General features: G+C 34.5%; 1 protein-coding gene across 1 annotated transcript in view; it reads left to right on the top strand.

Annotated features, from left to right (window-relative positions):
- LOC145690496 (triple functional domain protein-like) overlaps nt 1-17,703 on the top strand; it is a gene marked incomplete at its 5' end in the record, with an annotated part of 70,885 nt that extends 53,182 nt beyond the window's left edge. Inside the window, 5 exon segments of the mRNA XM_081765426.1 lie at nt 1,377-2,013; nt 2,580-2,718; nt 5,091-5,293; nt 9,877-10,072; nt 15,833-17,703. Of these exon segments, the coding sequence (XP_081621552.1) occupies nt 1,377-2,013; nt 2,580-2,718; nt 5,091-5,293; nt 9,877-10,072; nt 15,833-15,904 (1,247 nt within the window).
- Nucleotides 17,704-18,069: the final 366 nt, after the last annotated feature.

Below are 18,069 nucleotides of genomic sequence, written 5' to 3'. Positions count from 1 at the left end.
TTCTAGTAATTATGACTATTTAACACCTGTTTCTTTTTCACTTTCTATTTTGCAATTTTGCCGATAACCGTATTTCTGAGCTTTGTGTTGATTTATTTTATATCAAAATACTGTATTTGATGATTGATACTAGATCTATGTAAATTGTATTTAAAAGACAAAGATTAATCTATCATTTCTTCCTTCATAAAAGAGCACTAATGTTGAGTGTGGTTGTCAGGATTCTTATTTACGTATTATATATTTTCCCATGTGCTGATTTTTCAGATAACGATTTCCTCTGTTAGGGTTTTTGAAGCACCATTGATACACTTAATTGCTTTGAAATAATAGCTTTAAAAAACCTCCCATAGCATTTTGCAATGCTTCTGGTTTCTAGACGAAATGTTTCTCGACCTATGCTTTTTAGAGGTATAAGGATCACCTCCCGAAGTTTGGTAAATATTGTTGATCAACTAAGGTTGTATTATTTATTGTAGTACAGTACTTCATTCGGTAAGTGTACAATATATAGATGAACTAATTTTAGCTTAAAGTAATGTCATTCTGTAAATTTTCAAAAATCGCTTGAAACTATTCCATTTTATATTAAATGTTGTACTCATCCTACTACATCCATTCCTCTATTTTTTCGAGGACGTTTCGGACTTCACATAACTACGTTCCTTTATCAGTAATTTGACTCCAGTAACTTAATCAACAGTAAGCATTAAAAAAAAATCCTTCGTACGGTTTTCCATTTAGTATAGTAAAAGCAAATAGATAAAGCTACAGGAAATGAAAATTCTGAAATTAGCACTCATGAGAGCAAAAGGAAATTACCTTTCATAATTGATATTTTCAATAACTGATGACATAACATTACAGTTTTTCAATTCTCCAACACTAGAAAGTGAGAAAGAAAATCGTGCAATTTTTTCTAAACAGCACTCTGTGTTCATTTCCACTACTACATAAAAATTGGTATTATATTACTGTGGAGACTAGTATATTGTTGAACGTTAATAATAGTTCATTGTTAATTGTAGACACTATTTGCGATTATATAAAATATTGTTGCTTTCTTGAGGTAATAAATGAACACGTGTAAATAAAGACTTGACTTGCAGAATGTATAGGTTTTAATTTAAAATACTTACAATACTGTTTTTCTCTTGTGAAAAGAAACTCAATTAAACACTATAATATATAATATCGATATTTCTATTTCTGCTTTCCAATAATATATATATATATATAGTGCGTTTTATTACCAGTTTTATCATTGTTGAAGAAAGGAAGATTACTGTATAAGGTGGTCACTGTAAGCATGACTGTATAATACCTTTTTCTCTGATTCTCAGTGGAGCCATTGCCACTATGTTTTGTCTTCCTAGGTCCAGCCAATGCTCCCAGACAGCCTAGAGTCCAAGCAGTTACGGGTACAAGTGTATTGGTGTTATGGGAAGGTGATTCTTCTACTAACTATCTTTTGGAGTGCTGTCAGCATCGTCGTGGCGAATGGCTCCCTGTCCAAGGGGGAGCAATGGTGCGCGGCCTGTCTCATGTGGTAGAAGGCTTAGTTCCTGGAGAGACGTATAGTTTTCGCTTAATTGTTCTGGGTGAATCTGGACCAAGTGCCCCCAGTCTTCCGTCCCCACCGATCACTATCCCACAAGGAAGTCCCCGTCCTTATACCAACGTTCTCAAGAACGGCAGCACTAGTAATCGAATTGACAATAATAAATATAATGCCCAGCAGGATGAAAGTGACAAGCCGTACTGGAGGAAGAACTTTTCCAGGTTTTATCTTGAAATAGGTGATCTCGGTCATGGAAGGTTTTGTGTGGTGAGAAGGTGTCAAGAAAAGTCCACTGGGAAGGATGTGGCTGTTAAATTTATTAGTCGGAAAAAACAGCCCAAAGAAGTTACGGAAGCAGAGTACGCTGTGCTCACAAGGCTAGATCATCCAAACATTGTGAAGCCATTGTCACTATTTGAAACGTCGATAGCAGATGCTATAGTGATGGAACAGTAAGTGCTATATAGTTTCCTTTATTTTTCTGTAGAGCTTTCTTAGTTACTTAATTTTTATTTATTTGTTTATTTAATTAATTTAACAGAATTACACATTCTGGAAAGTTATAAAATGCATTTTGAATCACATAATCGTGGAAAAATTGACTCAATACTCCTCCATGTACTCAAAATCTTAAATCAATTGTATGCCTAATTTTCCGCGAACCGTTTCGTTCTCCTTGGTCATCTGTGCATCTTGTATTAGCAAGTAAAAGATACACAAAAATAAAGTAAGCTCAAATAACAACTTTAACAAAATTTGATGAAAGCCTTAAAAAGCCCAAAACTGTATACGTTAAAAAAAAAAAAAAAAAAAAAAAACTAATAACATCAATCTCATAGACTGACCTTTGCATGATGAATTCGTATATTTGATTTTTTTTTTCTTCTTTTGAAAATGAACGTTGTTAAATTGGTAATAGAAATCAATTTTGTAACGAATTTGTTATTAGGACCAAATAGTTAATTGAAAGCACAAGACTGAATTTTGCTTTTAAGTTAAGTCATTTTGTTTCTTCCAGAATAAATGGACCTCTTCTCTTCTCTTACGTTTGTGAATGTGATAGTTACGATGAGCCGGAAGTGTGCTACTATATGAAACAGTTGATGTCGACAGTAGCCTATCTACATCAACAAAATGTCACTCATCTTGACATTAAGGTAAGGTAGTAATTCATGAGTATGATTATTGGTTTATATAGTGCTGAAATTTTAGTTCAGTAGTACACTTGTTATAAACTAGGCGAAAATTTGATAATAATAATAATAATAATAGTGGCTAGCGCGCGCACCTATAAGCACAAAATCCCGGATTTGATTCCTACTGGGAGAAAACATTGAAATTTGAACGCATGACGGTACTTCGGATTCCATTCAAACTGTATGTTCGCGTCTCATATAGCCTCGATGTTGAAAAGAGACACTAAACTCCAAGTAACAACTACAACAGTAATGGCAACGGATTTCAAATAATAAGCAACGTGTCCCTTGTCCTTAGAACCGCGTAAGATTTCGATCTACAGTATCAATTTCACTTACCTATGTAGTAGCAAATTTTGATTATCGGCGTTTCATATTCTCTCTCTCTCTCTCATATGACTCAGCGTATCATGAAAGGAAAACATCTCAATCTGTAAGTAACGTTAATCTGTAATAGTTAACATTCGCCGCTCCGCTACGTTTGCGACTTGCTTTTATCTGAAAATTGATAATTATGATACTGAACATGAATGTGTTTTGCTATTTATTATTAAGAGAAGGACTGTATTCCATGTAAATAAGGTTGTAAGTACTTATATAAAAACCGGAAGTGTTTGTTCCATGTCAGACACAGTATAATTTAATAACTAAGCAATATGAACACAGTATATAAACTATAGTTATTACCGATTACCTTTAGCAGAATGCAGTATTTAACAAAACTTATCATTAATCCACATGAAGCATATTGTCATTAACAGACCGTAATCACATTTAGATTTCACCATTAATATTTGTGTAATTGTACGTTAGTTGGTGAGAAAACCAGAAAGAAAAAGTTAAATATAAACAATTAGAACTCATAAGCATAATTTTACCCTATAGCGGCTGAAGTGGGGGGATCAACTAGTATTTATAATAGAGGATCAGTTCTGGAGTAGGTTCGCGAACTAATTGAGATACATTAATGTTACTTTGTATTCTTTATGTTATTAAGACTGAATTTTGGTCATATTTATGCGACAATTACCAGGGAAGGCTGGATTTGCAATGTGAAGATATTGATCAGAGATGTAGACATTGTTGCGATTTCATATCGAAAAGTTTCTAGTGTCAAAAGATTCACATGATTCTATTCTCCACGAATGAAGTCAAACGAAGCCAGTATGTTTCCAATATTACAGAAATAAATTAAAAATGGTGACCAATTTTCAAGTTTCATATGAAGTCTTCGTGTACGAGGGGTTGAATATTGTATTAATCGAATACGTTCTAGGATTCTCTATGTCAGTTCCGCAACCGATTAACTATTAGAAATTAGTGTTCTCGTTTTTATTGGAATAAAACAAGGAACGAAGAACATTCGTGACTGGTGCAGTACTGTTTCGAAAAATGTATAAGAAGCTAGTTAAATACTAGCGGAACTAATCTGTAAATGCCAAGAAATCACATACAGTAAATGAAACGTAAATGTCTGCTTAAAAAAAGATGAAAATATTCTTGGGTTCTGCTAGTGAAATTCCTAAAATCGCTCTCTGAGCTAACATCATATTCAACTACATATTTGTGTGAACTGGGTTTCTTGAACTTGTCTGAAATTGAAATATCAAAGCAGGAAATACTGAAATTCGTCGATGAGGAAATTAGACTTACATTGTCAATGATTCCTTCACAAATCAGCCGCCTTTGTGCAGTTAAGCAAACACAAGTATCACATTGAAAGTATAATTACAATTATTTACCTAAATAGTGACAGAGAAAATGTATATTCTTGTATTTTCTACAGTAAAGTAACTTCATATATGGAGAGCTTAATTCCATTGTCCGCACCTATCTTAATAAATTTTAATTCATGCTCATAAATTATTAAACTTCTATAGTAGTGGTGGGGTCACTTCGGTTCACTTTGTGTCCCTGGCTCAGGGGCCATAGTCCAGGGATACATAGGACCATTCCTCTAAAGTTTGACAGTAGATACGTTGGCAGTGGGTACGTTATCCCAGGTTATCTTTCATCTTATTAATCTATTGCAACCAGTAGTTCTAGATGTACTACTTGAAGTTTGAGAATTAGTTCTCATAGTTTTGAAGTCTATCGTAGTTTCACACTATGAAACGAAACTCACTTCTTATTGTACACATTTCCTTAAATAAATTGCATGTATTTCTAAAGTATAGCCCACGTTAAGCTGTAGGTCCACATCTCATGTAGCATCTGACACAAAATTCCAAACGAATAATATCAATCTAAAACAGTCATTTGTGCGAAGATATATAGGTATTAAATGAGGATATTATTTTGGATTGATCTGAAATTTGTGTTTTTTATTACAGCCTGAGAATTTGATGGTTGAAACTTCAATTAATCCACCTGTGCTGAAGCTCATAGATTTCGGAGACGCTGTAAGATTAAGAGAAGTGGAAGTTCTTCCGCCAGCGAATCTAGAATTCGCTGCACCAGAATTAGTGCTCGGAAAGCCTGTTGGAACTCCAACGGACATGTGGAGTGTAGGCGTTCTACTATATGTTTTTCTCAGGTAAGAGGGTGTTTATAGTGAGTAATTTACCATTTTTAGTTGCGAGTGACGATAGAAGAAAGTATTATGATAATCATGTAAAACTCCAAATTCGAGATTTCAATAAATTTACTCGTTTCCTGGATCTGACAGTGGAAATAGTGATTTTGGAAAGTCCGCTCTTTTATCCAAATGTACTATATGTGCACATGCCAAGGGGCCATTTCATCCAATGTATCTGGATCAAATTTTAAACTTAAAAGTTCTTTCTTTTTTTTTCTACCTCCAAAAATAATTATAGTTTACTGGGGATGAAAACATAAAAACATTGCTTTTTCTCAGAAAGCACTTCAACAATATTGTTTATGTTTCATATTTATATTTCAACACTGCAACGTGATATCTTATTTTTCTGAGAAAAATCCAGAAGGCATGATTTACTCTTGTAGGTTCTCCTTAAGCGATTTTCTCGAAAACGACTTCGTCAGTTTTATTCATATTCCATTAACAACTCGATAAAGTACTGCATAAGTAATTTCTTACGAAAAGATCCTCAAGGGCTAATTTATTTTTGGGAGTGAAGTTTTATTTATTTACTTTTTCGGACGATTTTCTCAAAATTGAGGTAATCAACTTCGTTCATATTTCACAAACACATTTCAGTAACAACCCTGGGCCATTCCATATGAAATCAACAAATCAAGGTGGCTCATATGTTTTAGAATTTCTTCAAATTTGGTACAAATGTTGGGGTACCCAAACAAAACACACTTGTAAAATTTTACAGCTCTAGCTCAAAGGGGAGTCATGTAGGAGCCATTCGATTGTGGGGTTTGTGCAAAAAACACCTAAGTCCGCCCTCTACTTAAAGTACTGAAACCGCTAGATCTGTGGAGATATTGAAGCTATTTGAAAATGGTTTCCACTAAAACAATTTGAGAATTTGTAACATTGTAGTAATAAACTTCCCAAGTGGGGTTAAGCATATGAATTTCACCATCAAAGAGAAAAAAGGAAGAAATAATGTCAAAATTTGAGAATTATTTCTGAAAAAGGCCCACCTAACCCCAACCTCAAATTTTCAAAATAAGTAGCTTAGATGTTCCTCTTTAACGTATAAAAAAAAAAAAAAAAAAAATAGGAGGGTGTTTTTTGGTATGTTCAAGAAAACCAAATTATAACATAATGTAAGTTGAGGGCGGATTTAGGCAATTTTTGCACAAAACCTCCAAATTTTCAATGGCTGTTTCCAGTTTTCGACGCTGAAAATGTTTATAATTGTCAAGATTGAGGTGATTTAATAAATGAACAGTGCCAGAAATTTGAAACTTCGAGTACCATTGCCGAAAGAACTCAGATTCTGTCATTAGTTCCAAAATCTTGGACTATATGAAAACTTGAAACATTTCAAACAACCGAATATCTCGTACATAAAAGCCCAGAAGATCAGAAATGAGCATACAGTCACATACAGTTACATTTTGTGTTTTCCAAGTTATTCTTTTGAAGTACGTTAACGATGTTCTTTCTCATATTAAACACGTTATCTACTTTAGAGATGTATCATTAGCCGGACATAAAAACTATAAAGAATACTTTGTCAACTTATGCCTCCATGAGTGATTTTGGACCCACTTGTGAGTAGAACTATTTTGCCACAAGCCACAACAAAATTGTTTGCGATGGCATAAGTGGGACGCTGAAATGTCTAGGTAGACATGCTAGTTTACAGAATCCACTGGATAACCGGATTGTTACTGTTGCCGAATGTTGTCAAACTATAACCAACGTCAAACTTTTTTTGGGTGTGTTAAAAACGTTCGCGTCCTGTCAAAACTTGAAGTCAGTCGTGTATTTTCTTCAAAGACAATATTCGCTCTAAATTCTCGAGCAGAATCGAAAGACACTAGCCTTTCATGTGACCATTTTATTGCGTTTATTTATGAAAAGAAATAGTGGATTGGAAAAATAGTTGAGAATTCACAGGGACATTGTGACATCGGAACATGTGAATTTCCTTCATCCCCATGAACCCAAGAAAATGTTTTTCTGGCCAAAAACGCCTGCCACATGCTGGATTCCATACGAAAACTGCATCATTAATATTGGAGTACCCAGTATTTCAACTGATACTGGTAGAAATTACAGCATTTCTGAAAAAAATCAAGCTATTAAGAAGAGCTTTTCTGAAATTGGTGGTAAAAGATCTTAGACTCAATATTTCAAATTGTTTAAAATGAACCAAAGATGTTAATGTTATCTGTGTATTATATAACGATAGTTCACTATTGTTCAGTGTTTCTTTTGTTAAATCAAACAGCACTATATAGGCTGCGTAATAGGCACATATTGTTTTAAAATAACTTTATAAATTACATTTAAGGTAAAAGTTTTCACTTCTTTTCCATAGGTATCATCAACCTTTGTAAAGGAACATATTCAGCCATGCAAGTCGTATTACCAGAAAATTAAATAATGAGACTTGACTTGATTTTTTACCTTCAACATACTAGAAAATATAATCCTAATTTTTTATATCATAAACAGGAATACCAGAGCTACTTATTGGAAAAAATTGAGGTTGATGTTAGGTGGGCCTTTTTCAGAAAAAAAATTGCCAAATTTTGACATTATTTTTTCTCCTTTTTCTTTCTTTGATGGTTTAATTCATATGCTTAACCCCACTGGGGAAATTCATCACTACAATGTTTTAAATGCTACAAATTTTAAGATTGTTTTAGTGAAAATCATTTTCAAATAGCTTCAATATCTCCAGAGATCTAGCGGTTTCAGTACTTTAAGTCGAGGGCGGACTTATTTGTTTTTTGCACAAAACCCCTAAATTTCGAATGGCTCCTACAGGAATCCCCTTTGAGCTAGAGCTGTAAAATTTTACAGGTGTGTTGTGTTTGAGTATCATAACACATGTACAAATTTTGAGGAAAATTTAAAACATATGAGCCACATTTCAGCTTCAAATTTGGTGATTTCATATGGAATGACCACAAATTGTGGCATAAGTCGTAATTCATGAAAATGTACAAGGGCCAGTTTATTATTAAGAGTAAGTTTTTCACAAATATTGTTCACGTAATTTTTCTGTATTTCATAAATAAATATTTCATTAACAATCATACAATATAATGTGTCGTTTTTCCTAGGGAAATGCCAGGAAAATGCTGTTTACAGGTGGGGGACAACATCGGCGAAATCTTGTTACATACATACGTTCGCTAAAGTGGACCAAAATATTGAAAACTTTCTTATTACTGAACTTGCCTGTTGTTCAAACGTTCAAAATATTCGTATATATAAAAGAAACAGTATTTCGAACAAAACTTCAGTGAACAATGTAGGCTCGACAGATGAACGTAGCAGAAAGTATATAAAATATGCTATTTTCTTTTGTCGCATAATCAGAGACGGCTGGTGAGGGAAGTCGTACTGATAAAAATTAAAGTTTTATCACTTAAAACTAAGGGAATATTATCTAATGTATTGATTGTTGTATACAAACATTAGTACGTTAAGAAAGTGGTCTTCTTTTAGTTTCAAGCGAAACAGCTTTAATTTTTACCCATGTGACTTCCCTCCTGAGCCGCCTCTACCTATAATGTGTTCTTGTTTTCTCAAAGGAAAAGCAAGATTATTAAGTCCTACCATTGCTTTACGAACTGTAAAGACCTTTAAACCAGATCTATAGAAATAAGATTTTACAGGAACTCGGAAAAGCGAAAGTAGAAATCAACCAGATGTAACAATACAATGCTTTCAGACGACTGCTTATTTTTGATGTAATGGGCTAGTATATATTTAAAGTATCTAATAAATAATTATAGATATAAATAATTAAACATCTAATAATAATAATACATTTATAAAGGCAAATCAAATGAAAATGAGTCAATCTTTTCCGCTGCTGAATGGTTCGTTTGAGGTAGCGTTAAGTGGCTCTCTATATAGGATACGGTTGTAAGGCCAGTTTATTATCAAAGCTTAATGCCAGTTGATAAGAACCTTGAATTAAACAATAAACACTCCAATTGTGAAATAGAACATTCTTCCAAATAAGATTTTTTTGACAACTTTGAGATATTTGAGAGCGGTGATACATTGCCTATAGTGAAATGATGGACTAGAAGATTCAAGCAGAAACACGAAAGTTGCAAAAAATTATCCCAAACTACCTAGGTAGGATAAAGCCATCAAACCAGACACAAGGACAGAGGCAGATACTGTTATTGGATATGGTCGAAGATTTAGTTCTGTGACGAATGAGGGTTGTTTTTATTCATGAACACCTGAAGGAGCAAATAAAACATCGTTGATTGTGGTAAATAATGAAGTGTAGGAGTCATTTACCCGAGTTCTAGCACAAAAACTAAGAATCGTTTTTTGAGCAATGAGTTAATCGGCATATTACTTAGTGGGACAAATACATCAATGCTAGTAAAACCCCTTTCTTGAAATAAAGGTACAGGTACCTGAAATAATATTGACTTACTTTCATTTGACTCGCCTTTATACTTGTTCTGTCTGATTTTCTACATTTTTGTAAAATATTGTATAAAATCCGTAGAATAACAGTGCTGTTTTCTTTACAGTGGCTTGTCTCCATTCTTGGACGATTCCGTTGAAGAAACGACAGCGAACATAATCAAGTGTGACTTTTCGTTTCCGGAAGAATATTTCGAAAAGGTGACCAATGAGGCGAAGGATTTAATTGGACGACTTCTAGTTATGACGCCTTCTCAGCGTGCTATGCCAAACGACTGTCTAGAATCTCCTTGGTTTAAAAATGTAAGTTCAATATTAAGTTATATATTGTTTAAAATTTGCTTTACTTTATCTAGTAAATAATTCCGTAGTATACCAATTTTACACCAAGTAAACCTAAGCCAGTTAACTTTATTCCACTTGTTACCATTCCACGTAGACATACGAGGATCACTAAGATCACCATCTTAGTCAATCACCTTTGTCAATCACCAACAATAAAATGTACCTACTTGATCGATTAATACCCTTCTACTACTTTTTCCAGTTAGTTCGAATTCCGAACAAGTTTAACAGTTATTCACAGTATATCAGCTAGCAACCTATTTCTCAGAGTATGGGTCAGAATCCAGAACACTTTCAATAATGACTCAAAACTGCTCCAACATTAAGTTTCTTTAATACTTTTTTATTTTCTTTTACTTGACATTTTCTTTCTTCTCTCTCTCTCTCTCTCTCTCTCTCTCTCTCTCTCTCTCTATATATATATATATATATATATATATATATATATATATATATATATATATATATATATATATTTGGTCTAGGAATTAATTCGTGCGGTTGGTACGCACACATTGAAGCTGTAGTACAAACACAAAATACATAAATACCTTAAGAAAAATATTGTCCATCGCTAGCCACCACTTTCGCCCATCTGTCAGGCAATGTACGGATTCCGTGGCGAAAGAAGTCCTCATCCTTGGAAGCGATCCAGTCAGAGACCCATGTTTCGATATCTTCTGAAGAAGTAAACCGCTGTCCAATCAAATCGTTGTTCATGCAATCGAACAAGTAGTAGTCCGAAGGAGCAACGTCTGGTGAATACGGCGGGTGGGGTAAAACTTCCCATCCGACATTTTCTAAATAGGTTTTGACCGGTTTTGCGACATGTGGGCGAGCGTTATCATGTTGAACAATAAGTTTATTATGTCTGTTCTCCCATTCTGGTCGTGTTCTGGCCAGAGCTTGCTTCAAACGCATTAATTGTCGTCGGTAACGTTCTCCATTCATAGTTTCACCCGGTTGCAGCAGCTCATAGTACACCACACCTTTCATATCCCACCATATGCACAGCATAACCTTTGCACAGTGAATATCTCGTTTTGGTTGTGATGGACCTGGTTCACCTGGTTTCACCCAGGCCTTTTTTCGTTTAGGGTTCTCGTAATGGATCCACTTCTCATCATCCGTAATAATTCGATGCAGAAACCCCTTTCTGCTCTGTCGTTGAAGCAGCAATTCGCAAATGGTTTTTCGTCTTTCAACGTCTCTGTCTTTCAATTCATGTGGAACCCAATGTGACATCTTTTGAATCATTCCCATGGCTTTCAAGCGTTTGGAGACTGTTGTTTGATCAACGCCTAATGCTGCTGCAAGTTGTTCCTGCGTTTGACACGAATCCTGCTCGAGCAATGCTGTCAATTCTTCGTCTTGAAATTTTTTTGGCTGTCCAGCTCGCTCTTGGTCTGCCAAGCCGAAATCACCACTTCTAAACCGTGCAAACCACTTCTGACACGTTCGCTCAGCTAGAGCATGGTCACCATACACTTCCGCCAAAATATGATGACTTTCAGTCGCACTTTTCTGCATGTTAAAGTAATGCAGCAGGACACCCCGCAAAATCACTTTATCAGGCACAAATTGCGCCAAGTTCACTTAACTACAAACTGGTGTTGTTGACGCTTTAATCCACTGCCCTATACTACGAACGATACGCGATGACAGGGGTTTGCAACACATGTGTGGATACACGGAACTGTGGGACGCTCCGTTCGTTGCGCCATCTCTTGTCCACCCGCACGAATTAATTCCTAGACCAAATATATATACACGAGGGTCATCGAGAAAATAAAGAGCGTTTAATTATATAAAATCATACAAAAAATTGTTACATACCTAAAGCTTCCTTCACATCTCTATATTATCATCTCATACCTTTAAACATTTGCTCAGGTCCCGAGCTGTAGAATTCCCGTTATACTCTTCTGCCGCCAGTGTATTAACCCTTTCACAGAGGAAGTCGACTTTTGTCGACACAACCAAATTTCCTTAACATGCGAATGTCGACTATAGTCGACGTGTTAAAATTTGTTTGTCCGTATCTTGGCTTTGTCGAGAGTAGTCGCCAAAGTTGTACCGTTCATTTTTGTTTGTGTTCTATTGTTTTCGATAAACAATAGAAATCACACAGAAAACCTTTGGCGACTACAATCGACAAACCCAAGGTACAGACAAATTTTAACACGTCGACTATAATCGACATTCGCAGGTTAGGGAAATTTTTTTCCGTCACCTTCCACAGTGAAAGGGTTAAGCCAGGTGGTCACTGGATTCTCCAATTCTTCATCACTTCCAAAACGTTTATCACCCAGAAACTCTTTTCAGCTTAGAGAAAAGATGGAAATCACTAGGAGCAAGGTCCGAACTATAGGGTGGATGATCAAAAAAACACCCATCTGAATTGATCTAGCAGTTTGACGGCGGGCATTGTCGCGAAGAAGCACAATTTCTCCAGAAAGCAGTCGTCGCCTCCTTTTTTAGTTGGCTGGCCTTATTTTTCTTTGCGTTAGAGTCTCACAATAACGATTTGCATTGATCATAGCGCCTTTTGGCATGAAATCCACTAAAAGAACACCTTTATGATCCAAAACACGGTTGCCATGTCCTTTTGTGTTGAGAGTCCAAAAATATACATTGTTTGTATCAAAAGGGAAAGAATTTTAGAATATTTGTCGTGGTACTCTAAAAGAAACCAGCGAACGCTAGGAAGGTAAATCCACTACTTTATTCCTTGCTGATTTTAACTCCATGCAGAGGCGTGATTAGGAAGCCTCAGACAAAATGTGGCACTTTATACCAAAATCAATCATTTTTTCAACGAAAATTATCGTGGAACATATTTTCGAAATTGGGTGGGGAGTAAGTTCACACTTTCATTCCTGGCAGACTTTAACCCTATGCTGTGGGGATATTTCTAATGCCATAAAGAAAATATTCATTACATTTTCATAGTTGAAACACTTTTTACGAGGTTTATATTGGAAAATTATCTTTCATATACATGTGTAAACATGCTACATGGTTGGATTTTATCCCCTTATTCTTGACGAACTGCAACTTCAAACAATAAGATTATTTCTGCAAGTGGAAGGAAGGCACATACCGTGTTCCATCAAAATTAGATAACTTTTACGAGATATATCGTGATATCGTAAAACAGATGAATAGACACACAAATGTCAATCGCGTTGAATAGTGCAAGCTTCGCTAACGCTAGCTTCAATAAAAACGAGTCGAACAAATCGAAAGAGCGAGAATTGAACCCCAATAGCGTGCAAATTTACAACTCCAAATAATATTTATTCTCCTCTGTCCAGGTGAGTGAGTATCCAGTATCTTTTCACTACATACTTTCACCATTTGGAAAGCAAGAACAGAAAACAGTGAACAGCAGTGTACAATGTCAGTGAGTTTCTATTCCCGTGTGTTTTAATGTTTGACAGAAGATTTGTTTTTTACATATCGTAACCTTTTAACCATCCTTCATGTTTTGTATCCTTTTTGAAGTCTACCACAGGCTGATGAAGGAAGTCGCATCTTCCGAAAGCACTACCTGTTGCATGTAAAAGAAAATTCTGCTACATATTTTTTGCGGTGAGTAATAGCCTTTCCGCTTTATCTCATCGTTCATGTTGTATACAAAGCCCGTTATCCTTGTGTCGTAGTGTTCGACTGTTTTAGGGTTCAATCAGTTTCAGTTTCTCTCTCTCTCTCTTTCTTTCTTTCTCTCTCTCTCTCTCTCTCTCTCTCTCTCTCTCTCTCTCTCGCAGGACGGACCCTGAACTGTTTTGAAAATTTGATAGTACTTAAAGGAAGTTCATTGTTGTCAGATATTACAGTGAAAAGTTTAGTGTTAAAAGAAAATGCAAGATTTATACAAAATGAATTTAAGATAAAAAGTAATCTTTAGAAATTGTTTAATTTTTCTGATGTAGATATGTAATTTTACTTCATTTTTCGATCCCACTGTTAAAAATTTAAAGAAAAAAATGTACAAATGAAAGGAGGAAATAACCGATTTGTGTATGTACCAGAACCCTCTATAGGTGCGAATTCTATACACATAAAAAACGAAAAAAAAATAACTGGTTGTACCGGGACTCGAACCCTGGACCTCTGGCATAACGTGCCGATGTGTTACCACTACGCCACCGAGTCCGCTTCCTAGAACAGTCACTCACTCTCGAGGTCGGTGCTCTCATCTTTGACCACATGGGTTATACCACAGACCCTGCTGTGATTGGGCAATCCTGTGTCCATATACCCGCATCTTACGACGGTTACGATTTCATATATACTAATGAAAGGATGAAACAACTTATTTTTTACACATCAGAGTCCTCTATAGGTGTGAATTCCATAACACACAGAGAGTGAAAAAGTGACTGACTGGACCGAGATTCGAAATGGGCCTCCGGCAGATGGCATCCCAGTGGTAACGGTTCGAATCCTGGTTCAGTCAGTCATTTTTCACTCTTTATGTGTTAAAAGAAAAGAATCTCATTTTGGATGTTAACATTACTACTAATATTGCCGTCGTTGGCTTCGCAGTGTCGGTATTATCAAATGATTCTATCTGTACTATTTGCTGTCCATGTTATAATGAAATTTTCACTATACACTCATAAGTATCCTCTAACAAATAGTTATGCCCAGCTTTCCCGATTTGTTTACTTAAAGCACTGGACGATTTCACTTCATCTTTCGTTTATTAATTTGATATTTTTATTGGTATATTTAAGTTGAGTGATTCCAGTTGATATAGTGTTTGTAACTGACATTTAATCACCGTTGATTTAAAAATACATAAATAAAAAGTAGCGCAAACAAAATAAGGACCAGTAAACTGTGAAGAAAACCAAATTAGATATTGAAAGAAATATCAAACAATCAGTGTCGTATTTAACACTTTCGTCACTCCGGACCCTTAGAAAATTTCACCTCCACAATATCAGTAAATACCGGTGTGTTGAAAAATTGAGACAGTAAAAAGTAAATAATCAAAGTGGAAATGGAAAAGAAATTAAAAATGTACTTCCTATATCCATACGCTTATGCATAATGAATTTCTCAAATTTCCAGAACTGGAGTATGAAAAGAAAAGGTGGTGCTAGAAATTTGTTGCCATGATCTATTGGCCCACGTGTAAATACGGCCCTGCAAACAATATAATATTAAGAAAGAAAATATGTGATTTTAAATATATATGATCGCTGAGACAAACTGTGACATTTCCAATGCTGTTTAAATCCAAATTCAGCCCTTTCTGTCCAAAATGAAACTATTTTCCCCGTGCGAAGAACGGGTATTTGATAAAAGAGAATATAGTATCTCCTGAAGAATTGTGGAAAGCTGATTACTAATGTGTATATATATAATTACTTTATGACGTAATAACGATTCACAAATGTTTAGTTTCTTAAATAAAGAAGTTTGTATTGTACCAGAGACAGATATGAGGAATATTGGGGAACTTACCAACTTTATTGATGTGTCTATCTGGGTCCGTGATCAAGGGCAGGGAGCATGATTATAAATTTAAAAGAGTTTGTACCACTATCGCCTTCCTATATACGTTTGATCTCTAATATCTCTTGAAGGCCCTTAGTAAGAATGAAGTTACAGAAATATTTCAAAGTCCTGATTAGTTGTATAATTTAAATAATTATAGCTGTATTTCTAAACTATTACTCTTATTATTTTATCTGATTTTAACAGGTGGAAAAGAAGTATAGTATACCGTCATCAAGACTTTCTGCATTCATGGACAGAAGATCATCTCGTTCGTAACGCGTACTCCAAAAGATATTTAAGTTGAAATATACATATATTTTAAAATAGAACAGAAAATGAAATTGAATGAAGTGCCATGAAATGTAAGGGTCCAATTTTGCTTGCCATTTCCCCTATGGAATCACAGATATAATTAAGAAAAATTAAGTTGTCAAAAAGAGAATTCAATACCAAGTAAAAAGTTTGGCACAATATTTTTCATGTTCTTCTTCTAAACAGTTTATATATATGAATGTACACGAAAATTACAGTGAGAATTGTTCCTACTGAAGAGGTACAAATTAAGGCAACTGGTGGTTATGTATAAGTGTTGCCTTAAGCGAAAGAGTAACTCTTGGCCAAACTAAGTTTTAAATGAAATGAAGATTTATATATAAATATGCTGTACTGCATTAGAGCAGTGTAGCCAGTGCATTGTTCGCTATTGATTTATATTGACAATAAAAAATGGTTGTTATGTTAGGCCGGTAATTTGGATTACAGCATGTTTTCTAAACTAAAGTTTGTATATAATGTCAAGTTTTGGATGCGACAAACGTAGAAAATACGCGTGTATATGTCGTGATATTTGTGTATGTGTGTGTGAGAGAGTGAGTTTGAATTTTTGTGTGTATGTGCAGGTATGTTTTGTGGTCATGTTTTAACTGATGCATAATGAGTTTATTGTGAGTATTTTAGATAAAAATAAGTGCTGAGCGATTCAAAGAAGCAAGGACCATGAAAAAATAAAATTGTGCCAAAAACAATACGAAAAGTTAACTGTATTTGATAGTAGCTTACTTGTATAATACTCTCTTTCAATTAATCTCTGTCTCTCGTATTAAAACTAAAAGAAAAACAAAATTATAACAATGTTTTTAATATTACTAAAAGCAGACAGAAGATCTTAATAACTACTAAATTAATATTACTGTTGATTATATACATACTTGTGTAATTAAATAGATGAAATTTTGACAAATCAGCTTGCTAAGAAATCGGTGGGATTTGTATTGTGGGAAGCTCAGCAAGAAACTGAAGGTCTATGCAGGTATAATATCTATATTAAATTGCATTGAATTTCCAAACATTAAGGAAAAAAGGAAACTTCTTCTTTTTGTCGGCACGTAATGATTTTTTCTATTATTCAGTTTTGATGGTGAAGAAATAGATCCTTCTGTTGAGTTGTATCAATGGAAGCAAATTTAAATATTAGGCTATTAAAAATAAATGTAAAGAAATTGGTCAAAATTTAAAAGGTTAAATGTGCTTTATTATTGGGTTAAAAAGAAAATAAGAGATTGTTTTTAAGACTGCAATCTTTCATGATGATGATAACGTTTGTTGACTTGTATTTGTTCGTATGCGAACGTTTCTCCCCTCATTTGTACATTTGAATTATACTATACATATATGTATATAAGTGTATATATGTAAGACTTTCACATTCTCATTGCAGTTTCATATATATTTTCTTTTCGCTCACCACTTGTAAAAATTAAGTGCATTTTCACAAGCGAAATTATGTGGTAATAAAAGTGTGATAAATAAAAATGTAAAAGAACGATCTTTTAGTAGAATTCTGAACAATAATAATGAAAAACAACTTTGGGAAATCAAGTGCTTATGTTCCATTGTTCCAGCAGTGTACCTGTCTGCGTAAGTGTGGAGAACGAAAGAATCAAGTCATTCTGCAAAAGCTTTATATAATGAGATTCAACATTTTGTCTGTACAAGTATTATATAGGACTGTATAAATTATGTATGTAGAGTGCAATATGTGCAAATAATAATAATAATAATATAAAAGATTGTGATTCCTTGTAGTTCAAAGTTTATTTATCCCGTTCATATCTTTACCTGAGTTTTCGAAGAACATTTTTGTGTTTAAACATATTTAATCATTATGATAAATGTTCCTATATTGAAATAGGATGAACCAAATCACAAATAAGAAACATTAAATACAGAGTGCCACAAGGATCAATTTTAGGTCCTATACTATTTCTTATAGATACGAATTATCTTTCTGCTTACATAGATTTCGATAAAAACATTCTTTCCACTGACGACACAAGCATTCTGGTTGAAATCTTAGACTCGACGATTTACGTTGACGTCCATAACTCAACAAGTAAATTCATTCAATGGGTAAAAGTGAACCATCTCAGCATAATTACAAC

Source organism: Thermobia domestica, chromosome 7, assembly GCF_964235325.1.
Source record: "Thermobia domestica chromosome 7, izTheDome1.hap1.1, whole genome shotgun sequence".
NCBI classification, from domain to species: Eukaryota; Metazoa; Arthropoda; class Insecta; order Zygentoma; family Lepismatidae; genus Thermobia; species Thermobia domestica.
Note: the sequence above shows the minus strand (reverse complement) of the source record. Positions and strands in the feature narration are given on the sequence as shown.